The 23,813-nt window shown below is 42.1% G+C and overlaps 1 protein-coding gene across 4 annotated transcripts in view; it reads left to right on the top strand.

Annotated features, from left to right (window-relative positions):
* Positions 1-23,813, top strand: part of LYN (LYN proto-oncogene, Src family tyrosine kinase) — a 109,253-nt gene that overhangs the window by 40,151 nt on the left and 45,289 nt on the right. For 2 of the 4 annotated variants that reach the window (XM_086336938.1, XM_086336939.1), the window contains exon 2: positions 20,435-20,508. In XM_086336938.1, coding sequence (XP_086193064.1) covers positions 20,440-20,508 — 69 coding nt within the window. In that variant the 5' untranslated portion in view covers positions 20,435-20,439. Of the gene's footprint in view, positions 1-20,434; positions 20,572-23,813 lie in introns of all 4 variants that reach the window. The other 2 variants (XM_086336936.1, XM_086336937.1) reach the window with 1 other exon arrangement.

The raw sequence follows: 23,813 nt of genomic DNA, 5'->3' as shown, positions 1-23,813 counted from the left end.
CTTTCATTGATTATAGATGGCTACAGGTGTTTCATTAGGAATATGACTTTAATAAACATTAGTAAACTTCTACCTCTTATCAGTTATTTTTCCAAGCTAACATTGTAGAAGTTTGAGGATTCAGTTAAGAGGATTTAACAAAATTCTATTGTATTTTACATAATGATGATTAAGGCAGAGCAGCCTGCCCTTGATCATTGCGATCTTTGCAAAGACTATTGGCTGCTAGGAAGGGACACGCTAGTAGCTGTGGACAGCTTTTCTCAGCAGAAATATTTTAAGGTAATACAGTCGTTTCAAAATTGAGGATACATTTTTCTGAAATATCAACTCAGAAGTATGTGGCTCCATGCCCATTCTGTCACAAATTTTAATCTACTTAATTTTTAAAAAATTAATGCTTTATTTTTCGGAGTAGCTTCAGGTTTCCAGAAACATTGAGTGGAAAGTACAGAGGGTTTTCCATGTAGTGCTCACCACCTTCTCGGTTTCCCCTAATTATTAACATCTTGCATAGTGTGGTGCATTTATTACAATGCATGTACCAGTATTAATATTAATACATTGTGATGCATGCAGATCCACTGTTTTCATTGGGCTCACTCTTGGGGCTGTACTTTTTGTGGGTCTGACAAATGTATAATGACATGTGTCTACTATTATGGTGTCATACAGAATAGCTCAGTACCCACAAAATCCCCTGTGTTCCACCCATTCATTCCTTCCTCTCTCTGAACCACTGGCGACCACTGACCTTTTAACTGTTTCCTCTTCCACAGTTTTGCCTCTTCCAGAATGTCATTGGAATTATACATTATGTAGTTTTTCATACTGGCTTTTTTTCATTTAGCAATATGCATCTAAGTATCCTCCATGCCTTTTTATGACTTGATAGCTCATTTCCTTTTGTTGATAAATAATATTTTGTTGTCTGGTTGGACCACAGTGTGTTCCTCCAGTCACCCACTGAAGGATATATTAGCAGTGCCCAAGTTTTGGCAGTTTCAAATAAAGCTGTTATAAACATCCATATGCATGTTTTTGGTGTGAACTTAAGTTTTCAGTTCATTTGGGTAAATAGCAAAGTAGTAGAATTACTGAATCAGGTACTAAGAGTATATTTAGTTTTGTAAGAAATCGCCCAGCTGTTTTCTGAAGCGGCTACACCATTTTTTATTCTCCGGTATTGAATGAAAGTTCCTCTCCTTCTGCCTTTTGTCCAGACTTGGGTGGTGTCAGTGTTTGGGATGTTTGTCACTCTCGTAGGTGCGTGGTGGTATCTTACTGTTTTAATCCACATCTCCCCATTGACATATGATGTGAACCATCTTTCACAGTCTTAGTGGCCATTTTTCTCCCTTCTTTGGTGAGGTGTCTGTTCAGATCTCATACTCATTTTTCGATTGGGTTGTTTGTTTTTGTATTATTGATTTTAAAGAATTCTTGTGTATTTTTTTAGACACCGGTCCTTACTTTGTGTTTTGAAAAGATCTCCCAGCTCGTGCTTGTCTTTTAATTTTCTTTTGCAGAGCAGAAGTTTTTAATTTTAATAAAGTCCAACTTTATCAGTTTTTTTCTTCTATGGCTCATGCTTTTGGTTTTTTATTTAGAAAGTCATTACCAAACTCAAGGTCACCTGGATTTTCTCCTATGTCATCTTCCAAGGGGTTTATAGTTTTACATTTTACACTTAGTTCTGTTATGCATTTTGAGTTAATTTTTGTATAAAATATGGATCTAGAATAATTTTTCCTTTTGCATTTGGGTGTCCAGTTTTTCCAGCACTACTTATTGAAAAGACTGTCATTTCTCCATGGAATTGCCTTTGCTCCTTTGTAAAAGACAAATTGACTATTTCTGGGCTGTCTATTCTGTTTACTATACTTTTATTTTTTTACTTTTTTATGCTATTCAAAATGGTATTTCCACTATAATCTATACAGTTTTATGCATACAGTACTACAGGTTTTAGGCTGTTTGTTGTAGTGTTGACTATACTTTTACAGTATAGGTGTTTGGGTTTTTTGCTGTTGTTGTTACCTTCAGTGGAAATAGAATCTATTAGTAGCTACTCTTGTCTTGACTTCTTTGAACCTTAGTTTCTTCATAAGAGGGAGTGGGTAGAATAGATCGTTCTTGACAGAGGACGAGATGGTTGGATGGCATCACCAACTTGATGGACATGAGTTTGAGCGAACTCTGGGAGATGGTGAAGGACAGGGAAGGCTGGCCTGCTGCAGTCCACGGGGTTCCAAAGAGTCAGACGTGACTGAACAACAACTGTTCTAGTTTTATCTCATGAGACTAGTTTGTATTGTATTTAAGTATGAAGCCAGGGTGGTGATTTTCTCGTAGAAAGTTTCTGGGTCTAGTCCAACAAACACCAGGTCTGTGTGTGTGTGTTTGTGAGTCTGTATCTGTGTGTGTAAGCAGAGTGGCAGACACCTATTGGACAGAATTTTTGGCTATGAATGTCCTTTACATTTTATAAAGGAATAGTAGACCTGCCTTTCTCTGATGAGTGACAAAGCATATTTTTCTGTCCCAGTCTGTAACAGAACATATCAATACATAAGCTCATTACCAGTAATTTAAACACCAGATTTCCTGCCATGGGGGGACATTTGGAAATGTCTGGAGACATTTTTGTTGTTCTATCTGGCCATGTGGAGCGGGCGGAGGTGTTACTGGTATCTGGTGGGTAGAAGCCAAAGATGCTGCTAATGACCTTACAATGCACTGGACAGTGCCTACAACATATATTTTTTGGTTTAGAATGTCAATAGTACTGAGGCTGAGAAAGCCTGTTGCAGAGATGCAGACTTATTTATATCTGTGGGCATGTTTTCCTCTTGCTTTAGCCTCCAGAAAACCTAAACTTCTGGAGATTTTTGGTCTGCTATAACAATTGTGCAGACCACTTAAGATATGACCTTTAGCTTTGAGCTATCTTGCGCTTAGTTTCACTTTTTCTCAATTTCATAATAATTTCTATTTTGTTACATCTATGTATGTAATCCTGACTTAAACTTTTTTTTTATTGGAGTACAGCCAATTAACAAACAATGTTGTGGTAGTTTCAGGGGAACAGGGAAGGGACTCAGCTATACACATACATGTGTCCATTCTCCCCCAAACTCCCCTCCATCCAGGCTGCCACATAACATTGAGTAGAGTTCCCTGTGCTGTACAGCAAAGCCTGACTAACTCTTAAAGTAGAATTTAAACATAGCATTTTATATATTTCTAAAGAGAAGCAGCTGGACCACTGATTCTAAAATTCCGAGGCTAGAAATAAGGTTGATGTTCCATCTGCTTCTTGGTGGGTTGTGCATACAGAATTCAGACTCTGCTTTGAATTCCCTCTTCTGGTCCTTGAAGTGACACGTTTTCCCTGTGATACCTAACTTTCCATTAGCTCATCTTGTTTTCATAGTCTTCCCTTTTACTGTGAAGAGAAACGAAACCAAAAACCCCCACTTGTTTCAGCAATCCCCCGTGTCTTCCTCTGTGTGAACTTGCTCAACTAAGAGTTATGCAAATAGGATCAGCTTTGTGTACTCAATCCCAGAGACTGTGACCGGCATGTTTGGTGGGTTTGTTGTCACGAGAGAGTCAGGACCCTGGCCTCTTCTCGTATAGCTCAGCCCCAGCCTTCTTCCGGCCTCACCCACTCCTTCCCCACCTCTTACCTCATTCCCGGCATGGATCTTGGCATGACCTTCCAACTGTCTTGGAACCAAAGAGAAGAAGGCTTGTAGGTATCCACGGAACCTACCTCTTGTGTCCACATGAGGAACTGAGTGCTTGTCACCTCCTGAGATAGCCAGCAGGTGCCTTCTGTCCGTCCAGGGCATGCTGATATGCGCCTCCTGGACACGAAGCCATTTTCCTGATGTCCGTAACTGTCTGCATGATTGACATTTCATTTCCAAGTGATCTTAGCAAATGTAGATGGACGATGGCTCCAGCTGGAGTCTCTCCAAGTTCTTTCCTCCTACAGATTCTCTGGGTTTGAAGGACCTTAGGTTATGGGTCCTCTTGTTTTAAAATTTCAATCAATTTTTGTACAAGTTTATGTATGTGTGTGCATATTATATGTTATATATATACTTATATATAATTAGAGACATTGCATATGTATGTATAATTTACACAAAAGAAAAACATCTTTTAAAATTTTAGATTAAAGGTAATTAAACACATGACCTAAGGTTCTTCAAACTCTGATACGTGTGTGTATACATATATATATCTGAATAGGAAATTATATATATGCTATACACACACACACACACGTAGGGCTTCCCAGATGGTGCCAGTGGTAAAGAACCCACCTGCCAATGCAGGAGACATAAGAGACACAGGTTCCATCCCTGGGTCTTGAAAATCCCCTGGAGGAGGGCATGGCAATCCACTCCAGTATTATTTCTTACAGAATCCCCATGGACAGAGGAACCTGGTGGGCTACAGTCCATGGGGTCACAAAGAGTCAGACTGAAGCAACTTAGCACACATGTACACATACATGTAAATATATACACATATATTTTAAGAAAAAGGCAAATCCCAAAATACCTGCAAACTCATCACCTGTAGATGAACATTGTGATATTTTAGGATATTTCTTCCTAGACACTTTTCCTACCTGTTTATATCATTTCTCCTCACAAAAAAATAGCATCTGGCTATATATGTTGCTTTTTAACTTAAATATATTGTGAATATCTTTTTAAGTCAACAGATGTAACGTGCAATATTTTAATGACTACTAGTATCCTTTTTTGTTGAGGTATCATGGTCTAGACCAATTTTACAAAAGTCAGTTGCCTGAAGGCCAGTTTGATCAAGTTATCAAATGTTCCAATTTACCAGAAGACATGCTTCTTTGAACTACTTGAATATTATTTCTATTTTTAAAGAAACTTTAGGCATTTTAATGTTCTCCTGATAGTTCTTCAAATGGCATATCAACTCTGAGAGTTGTGAAATTAAAAACTTTTAAGTTTAAATTTAAATTTAGAAGGATCAGAAAGTAATTGGAAGTGATCAAACATTCTCAACACAGGGACTGCCCTGGTGGTCCAGTGACTGAGACTCCTCACTCCCAATGCAGGGGGCCCAGGTTTGATCCCTGGCTGGGAACTAGATCCCACATGCCACAACTAAAGATCCCGCATACCAGAACTAAGACCTGGTGCAGCCAAATAAATAAACGAATACTTTTAAAAAAACATTCCCAACACATATGGCATGCTAAATCTCTGGATTCTAAGGATAAGTTAGGCTGTGTTGATCTGTCGGCTGTTTGTAAAATCAGTTGACATGAAAGGATAGAAGAATCTTGAGATATGGAAAGGAAGTGAGGGTGTATAGAGGAATTTGTAGAAAGAAGCAGAAGACTTGAGCCTCAGACATAGCAAAAAACATGCCACTATGTTCAAAAGAATTTTTTAAAATTAACTTGTCCTAAGGGCTGGTTCCAAATAGGAAGAGGAGTACGTCAAGGCTGTATACTGTCACCCTGCTTATTTAACTTATATGCAGAGTACATCATGAGAAACGCTGGGCTGGAAGAAGCACAAGCTGGAATCAAGATTGCCGGGAGAAATATCCATAACCTCAGATATGCAGATGACACCACCCTTATGGCAAAAAGTGAAGAGGAACTAAAAAGCCTCTTGATGAAAGTGAAAGAGGAGAGTGAACAAGTTGGCTTAAAGCTCAACATCCAGAAAACGAAGATCATGGCATCTGGTCCCATCACTTCATGGGAAATAGATGGAAAAACAGTGGAAACAGTGTCAGACTTTATTTTTCTGGGCTCCAAAATCACTGCAGATGGTGATTGCAGCCATGAAATTAAAAGACGCTTACTCCTTGGAAGGAAAGTTATGACCAACCTAGATAGCATATTGAAAAGCAGAGACATTACTTTGCCAACAAAGGTCCGTCTAGTCAATGCTATGGTTTTTCCAGTGGTCATGTATGGATGTGAGAGTTGGACTGTGAAGAAGGCTGAGTGCCGAAGAATTGATGCTTTTGAACTGTGGTGTTGGAGAAGACTCTTGAGAGTCCCTTGGACTGCAAGGAGATCCAACCAGTCCATTCTAAAGGAGATCAGCCCTGGGTGTTCTTTGGAAGGACTGATGCTAAAGCTGAAACTCCAGTACTTTGGCCACCTCATGAGAAGAGTTGACTCATTGGGAAAGACTCTGATGCTGGGAGGGATTGGGGGCAGGAGGAGAAGGGGACGACAGAGGATGAGATGGCTGGATGGCATCACTGACTCGATGGACGTGAGTCTGAGTGAACTCTGGGAGTTGGTGATGGACAGGGAGGCCTGGCGTGCTGCAATTCATGGGGTCGCAAAGAGTCAGACACAACTGAGCGACTGAACTGAACTGAACTGAAGGGCTTCCTTTGTAGCTCAGTTGGTAAAGAATCTGCCTGCAGTGCAGGAGACCCGGGTTCGATCCCTGGGTTGGGAAGATCCCCTGGAGAAGGAAATGGCAACCCACTCCAGTATCCTTGCCTGGAAAATCTCATGGACAGAGGAGCCTGGTAGGCTGCAGTCCAGGGGGTCGCAAAGAGTCAGGCACAACTGAGTGACTAACACTTACACTTAAAAGTTAAGAAATGAAGTAGGAAACTACAGAAAAATCATATCCCCTATTGTGTGTTAGTTGCTCAGTCATGTCCAAAGAATTTTTAAAAGTTAACTTGTCCTAAAAGTTAAGAAATGAAGTAGGAAACTACAGAAAAACCATATCTCCTATTGTGTGTTAGTTGCTCAGTTGTGTCCTACTCTTTGCGACCCCATGGACTATAGCTCGCCAGACTCCTCTGTCCATGGGATTCTCCAGGCAAGAATACTGGAATGGGTTGCCATTCCCTTCTCCAGGATATCTCCTATTACACTTAAGCTAATTACTGTTTCCAAAATTACATCCATAAATATTTCAATTTTCATCTCTAAAAGATAAAGAATCACATTTTCAACATAAATTTAATACCATTATTAAACATAAAAGTGATTATTCCTTATCATCAAATATTCAATAAATGATCAAATTTTTCCAGTTATCTCATAATTATTCTTAATAATTTGGCTACCAATTACTAGTAATCAAGGCTAATATGGTAGCCCACTCCAGTATTCTTGGCTGGAAAATCCCATGAACAGAGGAGCCTGTTAGGCTACAGTCCATGGGGTTGCAGAGTCAGAGATGATTGAATGACTGAGCATGCACACATGCATAAGGCTAATACAGTTCTAAGAAGACTCAACAAGTCTTAGTTTCTAAAAATAGAACATTCCTTTAAAAAAGCATCATAGAAATCTTCAAAAGCTTTTGAAACAATTACATTGGATAAGAATTATTATACCCTTAAGCTATTGAATACCAACACAAACCAGCAGTAAACTTAAACTGTTAAAACATCACATCAAATATGAAATTATATACACTATACAAAGAGTTAAAAGATACAAAATTTGGTAAATTTGTCATCTTGTAAGGTGAAAATCCTCAGAGAATTGGTTTTGGGTGAAATGAATTTCAAGAGCTAGTCTCCATTTATTTAACCAATGACCTATTACCTGCCAAACCTCTTTTTCTTTTTTTTTATTTGGAGTATAGTTAATTTACTATGTTGTGTTAGTTTCAGGTGTACAGCAAAGGGATTCAGTTATATATAGTTTTACATACACATACACACACAGGCTTCCCTGGTGGCTTAGTGGCAAAGAATCTCCCTGCCAGTGCAGAAGACACGGGTTCTATCTCTGGGTCAGGAAGATCCCCTGGAGATGGAAACCGCAACCCACTCCAGTATTCTTGCCTGGGAAATCCCATAGACAGAGGAGCCTGGTGGGCTGTAGTCCATGAGGTCACAAAGAGTCAGACACAAGTTAGCAACGAAATGACAGCGACATATAACTATATAGTCTACATTTACATTCTCTTTCATTAAAAGGCATGATTTGGGAGAATGGCATTGAAACATGTATAATTTCATATAAGAAACAAATTGCCAGTCCAGGTCCGATGCAGGATACAGGATGCTTGGGGCTGGTGCACTGGGATGACCCAGAGGGATGGTACAGGGAGGGAGGTGGGAGGGGGGTTCAGGATGGGGAACACGTGTACACCTGTGGCGGATTCATGTTGATGTATGGCAAAACCAATACAATATTGTAAAGTAATTAGCCTCCAATTAAAATAAATAAATTTAAGTAAAAAAAAGAAACAGTCCATAGAGTTAGCAACAACAACAAAAAAAGATGGCAGCACTTGATTAATATTTTAAAAATAGATCTACTGAAGGCAAAATGTAGCAGTAAGGAAAAATAAGTGAATAACAAGCAACGGAAACATATACATTACCGTATGTAAAACAGATCACCAGTGGGTATTTGCTGTATGGTTCAGGGAACCCACAGCTGGTGTTGTGACAACTTAGAGGGTTGTGATAGGGTGGGAGGTGGGAGGGAGGTTCAAGAGAGAGGGAACATATGTATACCTATGGCTGATTCGTGTTGATGTATGGCAGAACTCAACACAATATTATAAAGCAGTTATCCTTCAACTAAAAATAAAAAAGAGAATAAACATAAAAAAAAAGAAAAAAAGTTATTTCAAAATACTGAGGATAGTTCCCTATGCTATACAGTAGATCCAGTTGATTATCTGTTTTGTATACAGCAGTGTGTATATGTTCGGAGAAGGCGATGGCACCCCACTCCAGTACTCTTGCCTGGAAAATCCCACGGATGGAGGAGCCTGGTGGGCTGCAGTCCATGGGGTCGCTAAGAGTCGGACACGACTGAGCGACTTCACTTTCCCTTTTCACTTTCATGCATTGGGGAAGGAAATGGCAACCCACTCCAGTGTTCTTGCCTGGAGAATCCCAGGGACGGGGGAGCCTGGTGGGCTGCCGTCTCTGGGGTCGCACAGAGTCGGACACGACTGAAGCGACTTAGCAGCAGCAGCAGTGTGTATGTTGCTCCCAAACTCCTAATTTGTCTCTCTATCACCTTTCTTCTTTGTTAACCATAAAGTTTGTTTTCTGTCTCTTTTTCAGTTTTGTAAATAAGTTCATTTGTGTCATTTTTTTAGGTTACACATATAAGTGATGTATGATATTTGTCTGTTTCTGCCTAGCTTACTTAGTATGATCATCTCTAGGTACATTTATGTTGCTGTAAATGACATTGTTTCATACTTCTTATGGTTGAGTAATGTTCTATTTTATATATATATATAATATTCCACTTGCATATATATGGTGTATATATATATATATATGCACATGTGTACCACATCTTCTTTATCCATTCATCTGTTGATGGACACTTAGGTTTCTTCCACGTCAAACAAGTCTATTTCTGATTGGATGGTATTATAATACAGTCTCACAATAAAAATCCCTTTCTTAGAGCTTTGTGTAACTACCCAGTTATTTTCTTAGAAATCTCTTATTGGGAGAGGTGTGGGTGTTGTGTTGAGAAGTGGATACGTTGTAAAGGCCCTTGTTACGTGCTGTCAAGGTGAAGAGTATCACATACTCTCTCCCGCCATGCCCACCAATTTCATTTCATGGTGAGGAGATTAGAGTCCTGAGACCGGCTTAGTCTTGTCCATATACAGGACTGTCCAGGCCAGACCTGCAGCTGGACACCCAGATTCCTAACTTCCCCACATCTTTGTCACTTCTCCACTCTCTTCCAGGCAAGAGCTAGATTTCTCTTCCACTTTCTCTGTGTTGTATACCAACCTCCAGGTGTTTGAATTTCATCTACTTCTGAAACTGTCTTGCATTTCTTTTCTGGACTCACTCTAACTAATGTAGTGATAAAAATTGTACCAGGTTATTAAAGTTCCAAAAATGCAGTCAATTTGCTGTCTTTCGTATTTGACTGTTATTTCGAAAGATCTCTGTGTCAGGTTAGGTTCACATTTTTATGCCACACATTCATGTTATAGTTCATTGCCCGATCCCCGGGTCTTCCTGAAGCTGCACCTGGCTCTTAGAGCACAAAATAAAGAAATGGTTTCAAACTGGATAAAGACATCGGCAAACATGAGTAAATTAAAATGGATCAGATTTTTATTTCAAAGGCTTGAAGAAGAGTTAATTAAGAGGGAATCAGCCGTAATGTACTGGGTCTCTCATTTCAGCATGGGGGGGGCTTTTTAAAATTAATTTTTTATTGATACACTTTTAGTATACTCATAAGTTGTAAAACCATCACCACTCTCTAATTCCAGAAACTGATGCATCTTCTGTGAAACAGGCTTGCAGATTTTGCACACTGCAGTTCAACTGTGAAAAAAAAAAAAAAAGGAAAGAAAGGAAAAAGGAGGGAAAAGAAATCTTCACATTGTCTAACTCTTCTCTCTCCAGCTCTCTGAGTAGCAGCAGGTGGGAAAACAACCTTAAGTTGACCAACAGGGGTCAAATCATTTCCATTTTAAACAGTCTGTTTTCCATCATGACTCTACACCTTCCAGATAAGAGTTGTCCTTCTTGTTTCTTCTGCTCTCTTCCAAGATGTAGATAGATGCAGGTTTCTCTTGTGTTATTTGGGGAGAAAGAAGCCATCCCCCACCTCAAACAAATGGTTGATATTAGCACACGTGGAAATGCCTATTGTTGTTCAGTCGCTAAGTCATGTCCAACCCATGGACTACAGCACACCACGCTCCTCTGTCCTTCTCTATCTCCCAGAATTTGCACAGACTCATGTCCATTGAGTCAGTGATGCCATCCAACCATCTCATCCTCTGTTATCCCCTTCTCCTCTTGCCCTAAATCTTCCCCAGCATCAGGGTCTTTTCCTATGAGTCGGCTCTTCACATCAGGTGGCCAAAGTATTGGAGCTTCAGCATCAGTCCTTCCAATGAGTATTCAAGGTTGATTTCCTTTAAGATTGACTGGTTTAATCTCCTTGCTGTCCAAGGGACTCTCAAGAACCTTCTCCAGCACCACAGTTCAAAAGCATCAATTCTTGGGCACTCAGCCTTCTTTATGGTCCAGCTTTCACATCTGTACATGACTACTGGAAAAACCATAGCTGTGACTAAATGGACCTTTGTTCAAAAAGTAATGTCAGTCTAAAGTGATTTAGACCTTAGCAGGGGCATTATAGTAGAGAAAGACAACTACTTAAGTTGGAATAGATGGTGCTGGTCATGGAGTTGAGTTCTGCTGCTCCCTCCTCTTCTGTCCCCTTCCTTCCCCCGGACACCCAGGAGGCTTTTCTGACCCCTTTCTCTCATATAAGCAGTTTGGAGAAAAGATCCCAATTCCTCCCTGGGCTTTGCATCTCTAAAAAAGCCTCCAAAGTCTCATTCTTAAAAGTAAAGGAAAAAGGAAAATGGTCAAAGGGCATCTGAAAGGTTTCTATTTGGGCAGGCAAGGTACATCTCTCAGGCTACATAACCGGTACCAGGTTGCCCAGATAAGAATTGTCTTGGGGATGAGTCCCTGTGAATGATCCTGGAACCAAGCTCAACTTGCTTTGGCAGCTCAAGACCACTTTTGTCTGGGATCATAGGCACCTATCCCTATGTTCCTGGGGCTTCCTTTCTCTTCTGAGGCTCCCTCACTCAGCTCTTCTGGAGGTGAGCTCCTTGCACGGTCAGGCAAGAGGCCTTGGGTGGTTGGAAGTGCATCTCCAAGGCCACTGGGCTCAGGTCCACTTTGGCAGGGACCGTTGATCACCAGGCATGGGTCCATCTCTGGTAGTGTCTTCCTGGTCTGCACTGTGCCAGTCACAGAGCAAGCAAGTGCTCATCTTCCTCTCATTTCCCACATGCTGTCTCCTGCCCTAGAGATGCTTCTGGTCACTCCAGAATGACCACTTACATTTCGCAAGGTCAGGCCAAAGAGGGTCAGGAGGGGGACTTCAGAACCTCTGGATGCGTTATTTACTAGCTCCTGGGAAAGTGCCGTGCAAATGTACATGTTCAGTCTGGGAAGTTGCAGTTAAGTGAAAAAAAAAAAAATGTTTTTGTTGAGTTTCTGTGTGGCTGCTGGGATGCTGTCTTTAAAGACAGATACCTTTAAAGAAAGCAAATACATCGGTCATCATAAAAAGAAAATGCTGTCATAATAAAAACAAAGCAAAGAAACCAATTTCTTTGGTAGCACTTTGTAAAGGCAAGAAATTTATGTTCTCAGGGGTTAAATTCTAGTACTTCTGTTTTTCGATTTTAAGATCTAGGATTCTGAACATAAATGTGTGAAATAGCTGTTAAAATCTGGGTTCAGATTTTATAGGGGAAGTAGCAGTCCAATTTCCTGTTTTTATTTCTTTTAGCTCTCAGAATAGGAGAAATTGGTGATTTAAAAATCTTTCTATAGCCGAGAGGTGAATTTATATGAACTTCAGGCTGAAATGGACATGATGGAATATCTTTTAAATTTGTGAAACTTATGGTGAAAAACAAAATATTACCTGAAACGTATATTATATAAATCCAAGCTCAGGAACCTCATTGCAGAATTCCTTCCCCTCAAAGGTCTGTCTAGTCAAAGCTATGGTTTTTCCAGTAATCTTATACAGATGTGAGAGTTGAACTATAAAGAAAGCTGAGCACTGAAGAATTGATGCTTTTGAACTGTGGTGTTGGAGAAGACTCTTGAGAGTCCCTTGGTCTGCAAGGAGATCCAACCAGTCCATCCTAAAGGAGATCAGTCTTGAATATTCATTGGAAGGACTAATGCTGAAGCTGAAACTCCAATACTTTGGCTACCTGATACGAAGAACTGACTCTTTTCTAAGACCCTGATGCTGGGAAAGATTGAAGGCAGGAGGAGAAGGGGACGACAGAGGATGAGATGGTTGGAGGGCATCACCGACTCAATGGACATGAGTTTGAGTGAGCTCTGTGAGTTGGTAATAGACAGGGAAACCTGGTGTGCTGCAGTCCATGGGTGTGCTGCAAAGACTCGGACATGAACTGAACTGAATACACACATTTATGTTCACATCATCATGTTATTAAAGTGGACAGCAGGGCTTCCCTTATGGCTTAGTGGTAAAGGATTCACCTCCCAATGCAGGAGACATGGATTTGATCCCTGATCAAGGAAGATCCCATATGCTGCATAGCTACTAAGCCCGTGCACCACAACTATTGAGCCTGTGCTCTAGAGCCCAGGAGCCACAACTACTGAGCTCTCAAGCTGCAACTACTGAAGTCTGAGCGCCCACAGCAAGAGAAGCCACCTCAGTGAGAAGCCTGAGCAGGGCAACTGGAGACTGGCCCCAGCTCCCAGCAACTAGAGAAAAGCCCACGCGGCCACAAAGACTCAGCACAGCCAAAAATAAATAAATATAATTTTTTTTTAAAAAGTAGACAAAAGAGTGACCTGACGTCTAGGTTACCTTGCCTAACAGAGGGGAGGAAGGAGAGGGGAGAAAAGCTCCATTTAGAAGGTGTAAGTGGGGCATGTGCCAGCCAGAAGCTGATTTGGGAAGTGTGCTGCTGCGGGTCCCTCTTTGGGGTGAAATGGGGTTTCCTTATACATCTCATCACGAATTCTCTCCCTCCCAGTAATGGAGGGAAACCTAGGCTTTGGGTTACATTTATTTATATATTATTTAGCAGAGATGTATATAGCTCTTACTATGTGCTGCTTAAGTACACTTCAAGCACTTTACACATATTACTGATTTAAGGCACGTCACCCTCATAACAAACCGATGAGCTAGATGAAGTGATCTCCATTTTTTTCAGAAGGAAACTGGAGCACAGAGGTTAGGTTGCTTGCCAAGATCACACAGTTAATAATTGAGGGATGCAGGATTTGAGTTTAGCAATCTGACTTCACAGTTCTTTTCTCCAAAATATTTTGCAAATTGTGGTGTCTTCCTTAGGAATTAAAAAAAAAAAAAAAAAAAAAATATATATATATATATATTGGCTGCACCGTGGGGCTTGTGGGATCCAGTTCCTGGGCCAGGGATGGAACCCAGGTGACCACAGTGACCTCACCAAATCCTAACCACTAGGCCTCCAGGAAACTCCTTTCCTTAGACATTTTTTTAAGATAAAATTTCTTTATGGGCTGTTGCATCTTACAAATGAACTTCAGAACCTAAGCAACATGATGGTGGGATCCTTTCAGACTATTTTCTGTGCATGTTAATTATACATGGATGTGTGCATGGGTGTGTATGTGTATGTATGTATGTGTGTGTGTGTGCTGATTGATTACATAAATTGATAGATGTATATTAGGGCTTCCCTGGTGGCTCAGAGGGTAAAGCGTCTGCCTACAATGCGGGAGACCCAGGTTCAATCCCTGGGTTGGGAAGATCCCCTGGAGAAGGCAATGCCAACCCACTCCAGTACTCTTGCCTGGAAAATCCCATGGACTGAGAAGCCTGGTAGGCTACAGTCCATGGGGTCGCAGAGTCAGACACAATTGAGCGACTTCACTTCTTAGATATATATGAATTTTTTTCAATAAATGATTGATGGTCAAGAGCATCAAAGTTATGCAAATCTCTCTTTTTAACCCACCTCACTCTTATAATATGCTCAGTTCAGTTCAGTTTAGTCACTCAGTTGTGTCTGACTCTGCGACCCCATGGACCGCAGCACACCAGGCCTCCCTGTCCATCACCAACTCCCAGAGTTTATCCAAACTCATGTCTATGGAGTTGGTGATGCCATCCAACCATCTCATCCTCTGTCATCCCCTTCTCCTCCTGCTTTCATACTGTTCATGGGGTTCTCGAGGCAAGAATACTGAAGTGGTTTGCCATTCCCTTCTCCAGTGGACCACATTTTGTCAGAACTCTCCATCATAACCCGTCCATCTTGGGTGGCCCTACACGGCATGGCTTAGTTTCACTGAGTTAGCAAGGCTGTGATCCATGTGATATAATGTCAGTTTGGCTAAATTTAATGAACTCTCCCCTATCAGGCTTCCCTGGTGGCTCAGACGGTAAAGAATCTGCCTGCAGTGTAGGAAACCTCGGTTCAGTTCCTGGGTTGGGAAGATCCCCTGGAGCAGGGAATGGCAACCCACTCCAGTATTCTCGCCTGGAGAATGAAATAGACAGAGGAGCCTGGCAGGCTACAGTCCATGGGGTCACAAAGAGTCAGACATGACTGAACAACTAACAGACAACAACACAACCCCTATTGATGGACATCTAGATTGTCTGTGTCTGTTATATAAATAAGACCAGTATGAACATCCTTGTACTCTGTGTAAGCATATCTAAAGAACAAATCCTCTACAAGTTTTCACCATAAAAACCAACAACAACAACAAAAACCCCTAAAAATGTGAAGTGATGAATGTGTTAACTGTTTTGAGGTAATAATTTTGCAATATGTAAGTGTATCGAATCATCACATTGTACACCTTAAACTTATACAATGGTATATGTCAATTATATCTCAATAAAGCTGGAGAGAGAGACTTCCCTGGTGAGCCACTGATAAAGAACCTACCCTCCAATGCAGAGGACAGGGGTTTGAGCCCTGGTCAGGAAGCTAGGATCCCACACGCCCCAGGGCCACTAAGCCCAAGCACTGCAACTAGCGAGGCCCACGTGCCTCAACGAAGACCCAGCAAAGCCAATACATCAATAAGATTGTAAAAAAAAAAAAAAGCTGGAGAGAGAGAAAAAAGAACAGCCTCTCAGAAGTGGAATTCCAGGTGGACAGCTGCTTCCTTGCTGAGCATGTCGATAACCGTGGGACATTATTTGGTCTGGCCATGACCAGCCTGATGATAAACGAGGAGTCATAATTAGCCTTTTATCCCAGAGTTTCTTCTGGTTTTTCTTTTTTAAACAGAGATTTTAGTATTCAAAGGCCCTTCAGTGAGGATGAGGCACCACTAATGGATATTTGCCCCAGTGAACGTCTGGACAGAAAAGTCGCCCAATCCTGATTTCTGGATATGTTGATGGCAGTCCCTTTGTGACAGAGGGTCACCTGCTGTCTGTGTCTGGTTAGATCATCTACTTGAGCTTCTATGATGAACAGCATCCTAGGGGTGTATTTGCATGTGAGACCCTCAGGTATTATCATGATTAATTCATATCTGCTGGGAAAGATTGAGAGCAGAAGGAAAAGGGGTCAACAGAGGATGAGATGGTTGGATGGCATCACTGACTCAATGGATATGAGTTTGAGCAAACTCGGGAGATGGTGAAGGACAGGGAAGCCTGGTGTGCTGCAGTCCATGGGGTCACAAAGAATCAGACATGACTGAACAACTGAACAACAACAGAGTCCACATGTAAAATGTGCTTTCATTTACTGTTAAAAAAGAAATATCGAAGACATTGCCGACAGCACTTTATGTGAAACCCATCCTATGAAACTTTAGAAATTTTATGCCGGGGCGTGCCCGTCCACTGTGGACCCAGGTCAGCTTCCTTTTTCCCAGGAGAGTGCCCTGTGATGCCGGCTCTGGCTCTTCCTGCCGGAAAGCTCCTACTGCAAATCTGGATCCACATTTGCATTGTCTTCTTTTCCTCACCTAGAGTTTTCTGTTTCCAGTTTGTTAAACTCACTTTTTGGTAAAAGTATTTCAAATCCTTTTTGAGAAAGAAGCGGGCTATAAAAAACAGTGTCTTTAGCATCATTAATAATGAGATAAACACGTTTCAAAATAGCCATTGTTTGGCAAAAGGGTAAGAAAAAAAAAGCACATACTTCAGGCGAAAGCTATGTGAGTCCACCATTCACTTGTGCAATGGTTTGAGGCCAGTCATGTAATCTCTCCATGCCTCCATTTACTCCTCTGTAAAATGGGATTAATAATACCTGGGTCATGGGGTTTCTTTGAGGATTAGATGAGATGCTCAGAAAATTACAGATGTTTAATTGAAAAATAAATACTAAGGTGTAAATCCTTATAAAGCATAGCTCCTGTCACTTGCAAACATGTAACTGGGCTCTTAGTTTTTGTTGGGGGTGCACTGGGTTTTGTGTGTTTCTGGTACCTTGGCTCAGTGAAAAGAATTGAAGACCTGGTGCTGTTTATCCTCTGATGCAACAGGATGCTATCTGAGCTCTTTTGCTGGAATGTTTGAACTGCAGGGACCCAAACTCAAAGCTCAGTGCTAGTGGGTTAGGGTCTTCGTCTCCAGCGTGCACACGGGGCTCTCAATTATCTGTGTGATGAAAAGTGAAAGTTACTCAGTGGTATCTGACTCTTTGTGACCCCATGGACTGTAGCTTGCCAAACTCCTCTGTCCTTGGAATTTTCCAGGCAAGAATACTTGAGTGGGTTGCCATTCCCTTCTTTAGGGGAGCTTCCTGACCCAGGGATTTGAACCCAGGTCTCCTGCACTGCAGGTGAATTCTTTATCATCTGAGCCACCAGGGAAGCCCATGTGATGGGGGAGAGGGAAATCATGAACTATGCATAAATAAATAATACTGCAGATTAGACGACCCCCTCACACATCCTCCCACTTTTAATTTTCATTCTCTGTTTTCCTTCCCATGGCCACGGCCTTCAGACGATTGCCATCACTGCTTCAGAGGACCGAACCACCAATTCCCCGATCTGTGCCATATCACTAACACCCACGAAGTGACTTTCTAATCTCATCTGCCTTCACACAAATGTGTGTGCACACGCACACACTACAGGGGTAGCTAATATTTTCCTGGGAATTTTTTGGCATAAAGTCGTTTATACTGTCCTTCTATGTTCTCCCTTATCTGACTTTTTATTTTGAAAATTTCAAATCTACAGAAAAAAAATCCTCACCTAGAGTCACTAATTTTTTTAAAGCTATTTTGCCACATTTGTCCCCTCCTCTTGCTCCCTTGTCCCCCTTTTTTCTTTTTCATTTTGGTGGAAATGTTGACAGCTGGCAGATACCCTGAGCCCACATCCGTACCCGCCTCATGAGCATCCTCTCAGATGAGGACCTTCCCCTGCATGACCACAGTACCATCATCACATCAATGAAACGCATAATCCCCCGGAATCAAGTCCACATGTATTCAGATATCTCCAATGATCCTACCCACGTGTCCTCCCCCACTCACCTATTCATTCAAGGCTCATTTAGGGAATACTTCTGAAGTTCCCACCTTTTGACACATCATGGACCTGTCTGATTATTTTGATCCTTTAACCTCTGTTTCCTGTGAACTAGTAGTTAGTTCTATAGGTTTCTGTGCCTCTATCTCCAATACAACAACGGCTGGGGCAGGGATGTCCTCTTTCCCTTTCCTTGTCTGTCTGGAGCGGGAGGGGCTGGGATGAGCACACTGGAAGCCCAGAGTGCAGCAGCCTGAGCACTTGGTCCATCCCTTCTTTCCACAAACCCTCCTGGAGCACCTGCTCGGAGTGGTATTTCAGAGAAGAAACAGGCTGGGACCCCAGCCTGTCTACTTCAGGAGATCTGAGGAGGTAACATTTGGGTCCAGATCTGGAAAAAAAGACAGAACTGGAGTGTGTTAGAGCCAGGGAGGGTGTGGGGAGACAAGTGGGCTCCCGGGAAACATCCTGGGGAGAGGTGCGCATGACCAGGAACGCGTGTGTCCTAGGGGCCCGCTGGGCTGCTCCTTTCACAGCTCAGGGAGCCATTGGGGTCCACTAGGGTCCACTAGGGTTGGCCTTTTCCAATACCGACTTCCTTCCTTCATGCAGCCCCGTTTTCATGCGAATAAGCTAAAAACATTTTTTTTGGAGGGTAGGAGTAGGGGTGGAGGTGGGATGGGTCAAAAAAGAGCTCCCCTGTTTATTTACAGATCAACTAGGAAACCCATCCCATTTCAGAAACTTTAGCACATGAAAGAAAAAAAAAAATACTGTGCTGTTTTGAGTCAAAGAAGTACTTGCTTCCCCTTTATTTTGGGAACTACAGCTCACTAGTCTCAGAAAGAGGCGTGGCCGTCTTCAGAGGCTTCCTATGTCAGCCAATGAGATGATAAACAAGGCGGTGGTCGCCGAGGCCTGTGGGACCAAAGGCAGGCCAAGCCGGGGCAATAGGGACGAGCTCCTGAGGCTTTTTTGACCCATTCCTCCTCTAGGAGGTGTTCTGAACTCCCATCACCCGCCTTCCCCATGTGAAACCGTCCTTGTTCTGTGATGTTCTGGGCAGGGGTCCCCTTTGGCAGTGCCTGAGAATGACAGTCACAGTGGAGCGCCCACCCCCCTGTGCCCCTGGAGAACTTCCTGGACTGTGTCCAGGGAATCTGCTCTGTGAACCTAGGCGATTCTTGCGTGCCTTTAGGTTTGGGAACACCGCCCTCCAGTATCTTGTAATGGAGTGCATAACAGATTTTGTTTTGTCTTTAATGTATAAATTTGACCGTGAGGCTGTGCTGTGAGGAATAGTCATATCCAATTTCAGTTTTAAAGTCGCCTTTAGATCTAAAGTTCCCAGTTTGCTTTGGGTGGCACTCTGCACATCCTAGTATAACTGAATTTCAGACAGATAAGAGTTTAGCCTTTAGAAGGGTGGTTCCATCTGTCTCACTGGTTGTGCTCAAGCCCTCTTCTGTCGGGGCGTGTTTCCTGAGGCCTTAGGCTGGCTGGCGGCACCCTCTGTGCCTCTGGCTCTGACATCTCTCATGTTTTCCACACTCACACGTCTCACTGGGAAGTCTACAGATGTGATCATGTGGATGTTCCTACAAGCATCTATTCTCCATACCTGTGTCTCCTCTTTGATTTCCCGTCTCCGTGAAGGCCACCACCATTGCCCCAGGCCCCAAGCCATATAAGGTTGGAGCCACCCTTTATGCTTCCTGCCTCTTCATCATGTTTGCCTTTGAAGCCCCAGGTCCCCTCACTTCACTTTGCACAGTGACATTCGTCTTCAGCCATGCTTCCCCCTCCAGCCCAACTCCTGGACTTCCCTACTTGTTCCCTGAAGGGTTTGACTTGAACTAGTTCCCGGAAGGGGCCGTGTTCCCGGGGCCAGTACTTTGCATGTGAAGTTGTCTCTTCCTGGAATCCCTTTACTGACTCTGCCACCTAGCTGACATCACTCCCATTCTGACTCAAAGCGTTTCCATCAGGACGCTTCCCCTGCCCACATCCTTTTCCTCTCGCTTGAGGTCAGTGTCCTTTCCTATGTCCTGTGCATCCTCTGTCGTTGACCTGCCACATTGCATTGTTATTTTAATTCACGCATCTTCACCACAAGAATAGGAGCGTCCTTAGGGCAGGAATTTATGCTGACCTGAAATTGATGCTCAATAAATTGTTGTTGAATGAATGAGTGAACAGATTATGAACAAGCACCTGGCTTGTGAACAGTCTTCACCTTTTTGACTTGGTTAAATCATCAGCGATGAAGAATAGAAGTGTGTTTGTTGTTGTTGTTGAGTCGCTATCACCTTCTCTTAAATGGAGAGACTTCGGTGGCTGGAAGCCAGTTCTGGAATGGTAAAACGATGCCATTGCTTTTGTATTCCAACAGGAACTATGGGATGTATAAAGTCAAAAAGGAAAGACAATCTGAATGACGATGGAGTAGATTTGAAGACGCAACCAGTACGTAATACTGACCGAACTATTTATGTGAGAGATCCAACGTCCAATAAACACCAAAGGCCAGTAAGTAGATAGTCTCAGGGGAGCATTCCCACAGCAGGATCAAAACATGGCTGCGTAATTTAAACTCCAAATCTTACCATGTGCATGCCAAAAAAAAAAAAAAATCATGTTAATTACTTGGGCCTCAAATAATTTTTGATATACTTTGTTACTTAATCCTTTAAAGAGTTTATAAATATATTCGAGACAACCAGGCCACTTAATGTACAGTAAAGGGGACTTTGGTCACCTTATGTGTGGCTATTATCACCTTTCCTGTCACTGGTACAAATACCCTCTCTTTATATGTAAGGACATGTATATGAGCTTGTGTGACTTAGGATGGGCAATAAGAATAGTGGTCTGGAAGCAGAAGGAAATGCTGAATTCAAGTCGGAAGCCAAAATAGGTGCTAATATGCCCTTTGGTAGATGTTGTTGTTTAGTCGCCCAGTCACATCCAGCTGTTTGAGACCCCATGGACAGTAGCCCACCAGGCTCCTCTGTCCATGAGATTTCCCAGGCAAAAATACCGGAGTGGGTTGCCATTTCCTTCTTCCCTGGGGAAGGAAGATCCTAGGGGATCTTCCTGACCCAGAGATCAAACCTGCGTCTCCCATGTTGGCAGGCATATTTTTTACTGCTAAGCCACCAGGGTAGCCATCATACTTTATCCCATCATGTTATTCTTCAATTAATTCAAACTAGTATGAACACTGAAGTTGTCATGACTTACTATAGAGAATTAAAAGATAAAAAAAAAAAAGCAACTAATTCTGCCTTCTAACCTAGGACAAATACCTGTACCAGCATTTTTACATGATGGATGTGCTCTCTGATGTGTTTGAGAAATGCTTGGCAAAGAACTAATATCACATTTCATGAAAGAAAGGAACAGAGCTTTGGATAATTACAACCTTAAATGCACTTTACTTCAGATCTTAGGTCCTTTCTGTTTGCTCACTGTATATATGTACATCCCCCATTGCCTGGTTTTTATGGAAACCAGTGTTTCAGCGTTTAAACTGAAAGCAGCTTATTCCACATTAGTCCAAATGCCTTCATTAAGAGTTTTCATTGTTTCTCTAATCTGACATGTTTTTAAATGCCTTGGCATTCTAGAAGTATATTATTGTTGTCATGCCCTGTACCAGCCCCCTCCCCTACGTTCCCCCTTATCCTGCAGGTATGGTGTATGTCAAGGCCACATGTCATTGTTGAGATTGGTAAATCGGTGCTTGCACCAGAAAACTGATATTCTTGCAAAAAAGTAGAGATGAAGAGTGAATACATTATGCTGTTAATTCCCTATATGATATTTCTAGACAGATAAATTAACGTTAATTTTAGGAACGTCCCCGGCAGTCCAGTTTTTAAGACTTTATGCTTCCAATGCAGGGGGCAAGGGTTTGATCCCTGGCTGGGAAACTAAGATCCTATAGGCTGTGGTGCACAACCAAAAAAGAAATTCAAGAAAAACATTGTGGACTGCCCTGGTGGTCACTGATTAAGAGTCCTGCCAATGCAGGGGACATGGATTTGATCCCCTGTGCAGAAGGACCCCCATACCACAGGGCAATTAAGCCTGTGGGCCCTAGAACCCGTGCTCAAGAGAAGCCACTGCACTGAGAAGCCTGTACACTGCAACTAGAGAGTAACCCCGTAACTAGAGAAAGCCCATGCACAGCAGTGAAGACCCAGCACAGCCAAAACTAAAGAAAAAATTTTTTAAATATTGTAATTTTACAACAGAAACTCAAAATGTACAAGATTATTAATAACTTTTATAATTTAGTTATAAATACCTATAAATATAATATTCAAAAACACATCACATAAATAGGTATAGATGTGGAGCTATGCTATGGAAATATGACTAACAGAAAATGAAATGATACAAGGACTTGGAGTCACAGATAATTTTCTCGTTATAGACTTCAAAGGCGTCATAAAAAGGACCTGACTTTTTCCAGTGTCATGTGCTGTAGATTTTACATGGTTTAAAATCCCCCATTTTTTTTTTAACGTAATTAAAGAAGATGTCCTTCATTCAGAAAAGCAAAGGAGACCAGTACAAACTTACGCACCATTTTTCCTCTTGGTAAGAGTAAAGGAGGTTAAAAGATAAGTTAGAAAGCAGAAGTAGGAAGCAGGTTTGAAATCTCTCAGTTCCCTCATGCACCCCCGGAGCGCAGTACACTCCACCTTCTGTGGTCACAGGTGCCCTAGTTTGTGAACTGGGCAGTTGGACCTTATTCCATGGATAACATTCAGTTCCAGCCAGATGTGCCCAAAACACACCCCTGGATTGAGTACAGGCTGTATGTGTGACAGCAAGGCTGAACTGAATCGAATTCAATAACTCTCTAAGGAAAAGACATTTTAGAGAAGAACAGTGGTGACAGATGCTTTCTATACATGTGTTTTGGCCTTCTGAAGAATGTGTTCAATCATTTGTCAATTAAGGACTCTTTGATATTTGAAAATCAGCTTGCTGCTTTCAAAATGATTTAATCAGTCTCTCATCTTCTAATTGTTTCCTCTAACTGCTTTAAAATTGATCATACATTCTAATTATGCCAATCTGAATGAGTTTAAAAATCGGTATAGAACTCCTTGAAATAAGTATTGAAAGATCATCCGGAGCCAAGAGTTTCTCAACCAGAAAAAACGTAATCCCCTGCTCCCCGCCCCTGGAGATTGGATGGGCTGACTTCCATCAGAAATTTAAATTTCAGTACAAGCTGTTTTGATTCATATTCCATTCAATCACGTTAATCAAAGAGAAACACAATGAAGCCCAGGAAGTCTCACACATCCTCCCCATGTCAATGAAGGAAAAAGGAATTTGATTTCCAAGGTGATTGGGGTGGCCTTTTGTACCGCCAGGCCCTTCCTGATCATTCAGCTCCAAGCTAAAAAAACAGGGATGCCATCTGTCCCCATAGCGGAATTGGGGTCAGCCACAGGAAGCCTGGATCTGTTAGGACTTGTTCTCAGCTGCCAGTGACCAAGCCCTTACAGCAGCTTTTAAAACAAGTCTGGGAAAAGTGAAGATCAGCAGTCCTGGCCTGGGTGGCACTTCCACAAGGTCACCAAGGACCCAGGTGACCCCTCTCCGTCTTTGGCTCTGCTGTCTCTGGTCACTGGTATCCATGGCTGCTGAAAGCCCAGCTCATCACCTGCTGCTGGGCAGAAAGAAGAAGCCCAGGGAATAAGAAAGCCGATCCCAAAGCCCCATCACCTGCCTGCAGGTCAACTCCT

Source organism: Bos grunniens, chromosome 14 (genome assembly GCF_055505025.1).
Source record: "Bos grunniens cultivar Pamir isolate PY7600 chromosome 14, Bosgru_T2T1.0, whole genome shotgun sequence".
In the NCBI taxonomy this organism is placed as follows: domain Eukaryota; kingdom Metazoa; phylum Chordata; class Mammalia; order Artiodactyla; family Bovidae; genus Bos; species Bos grunniens.
The sequence above is the reverse complement of the archived record's forward strand: the minus strand, read 5'-3'. Positions and strand labels throughout refer to the sequence as shown.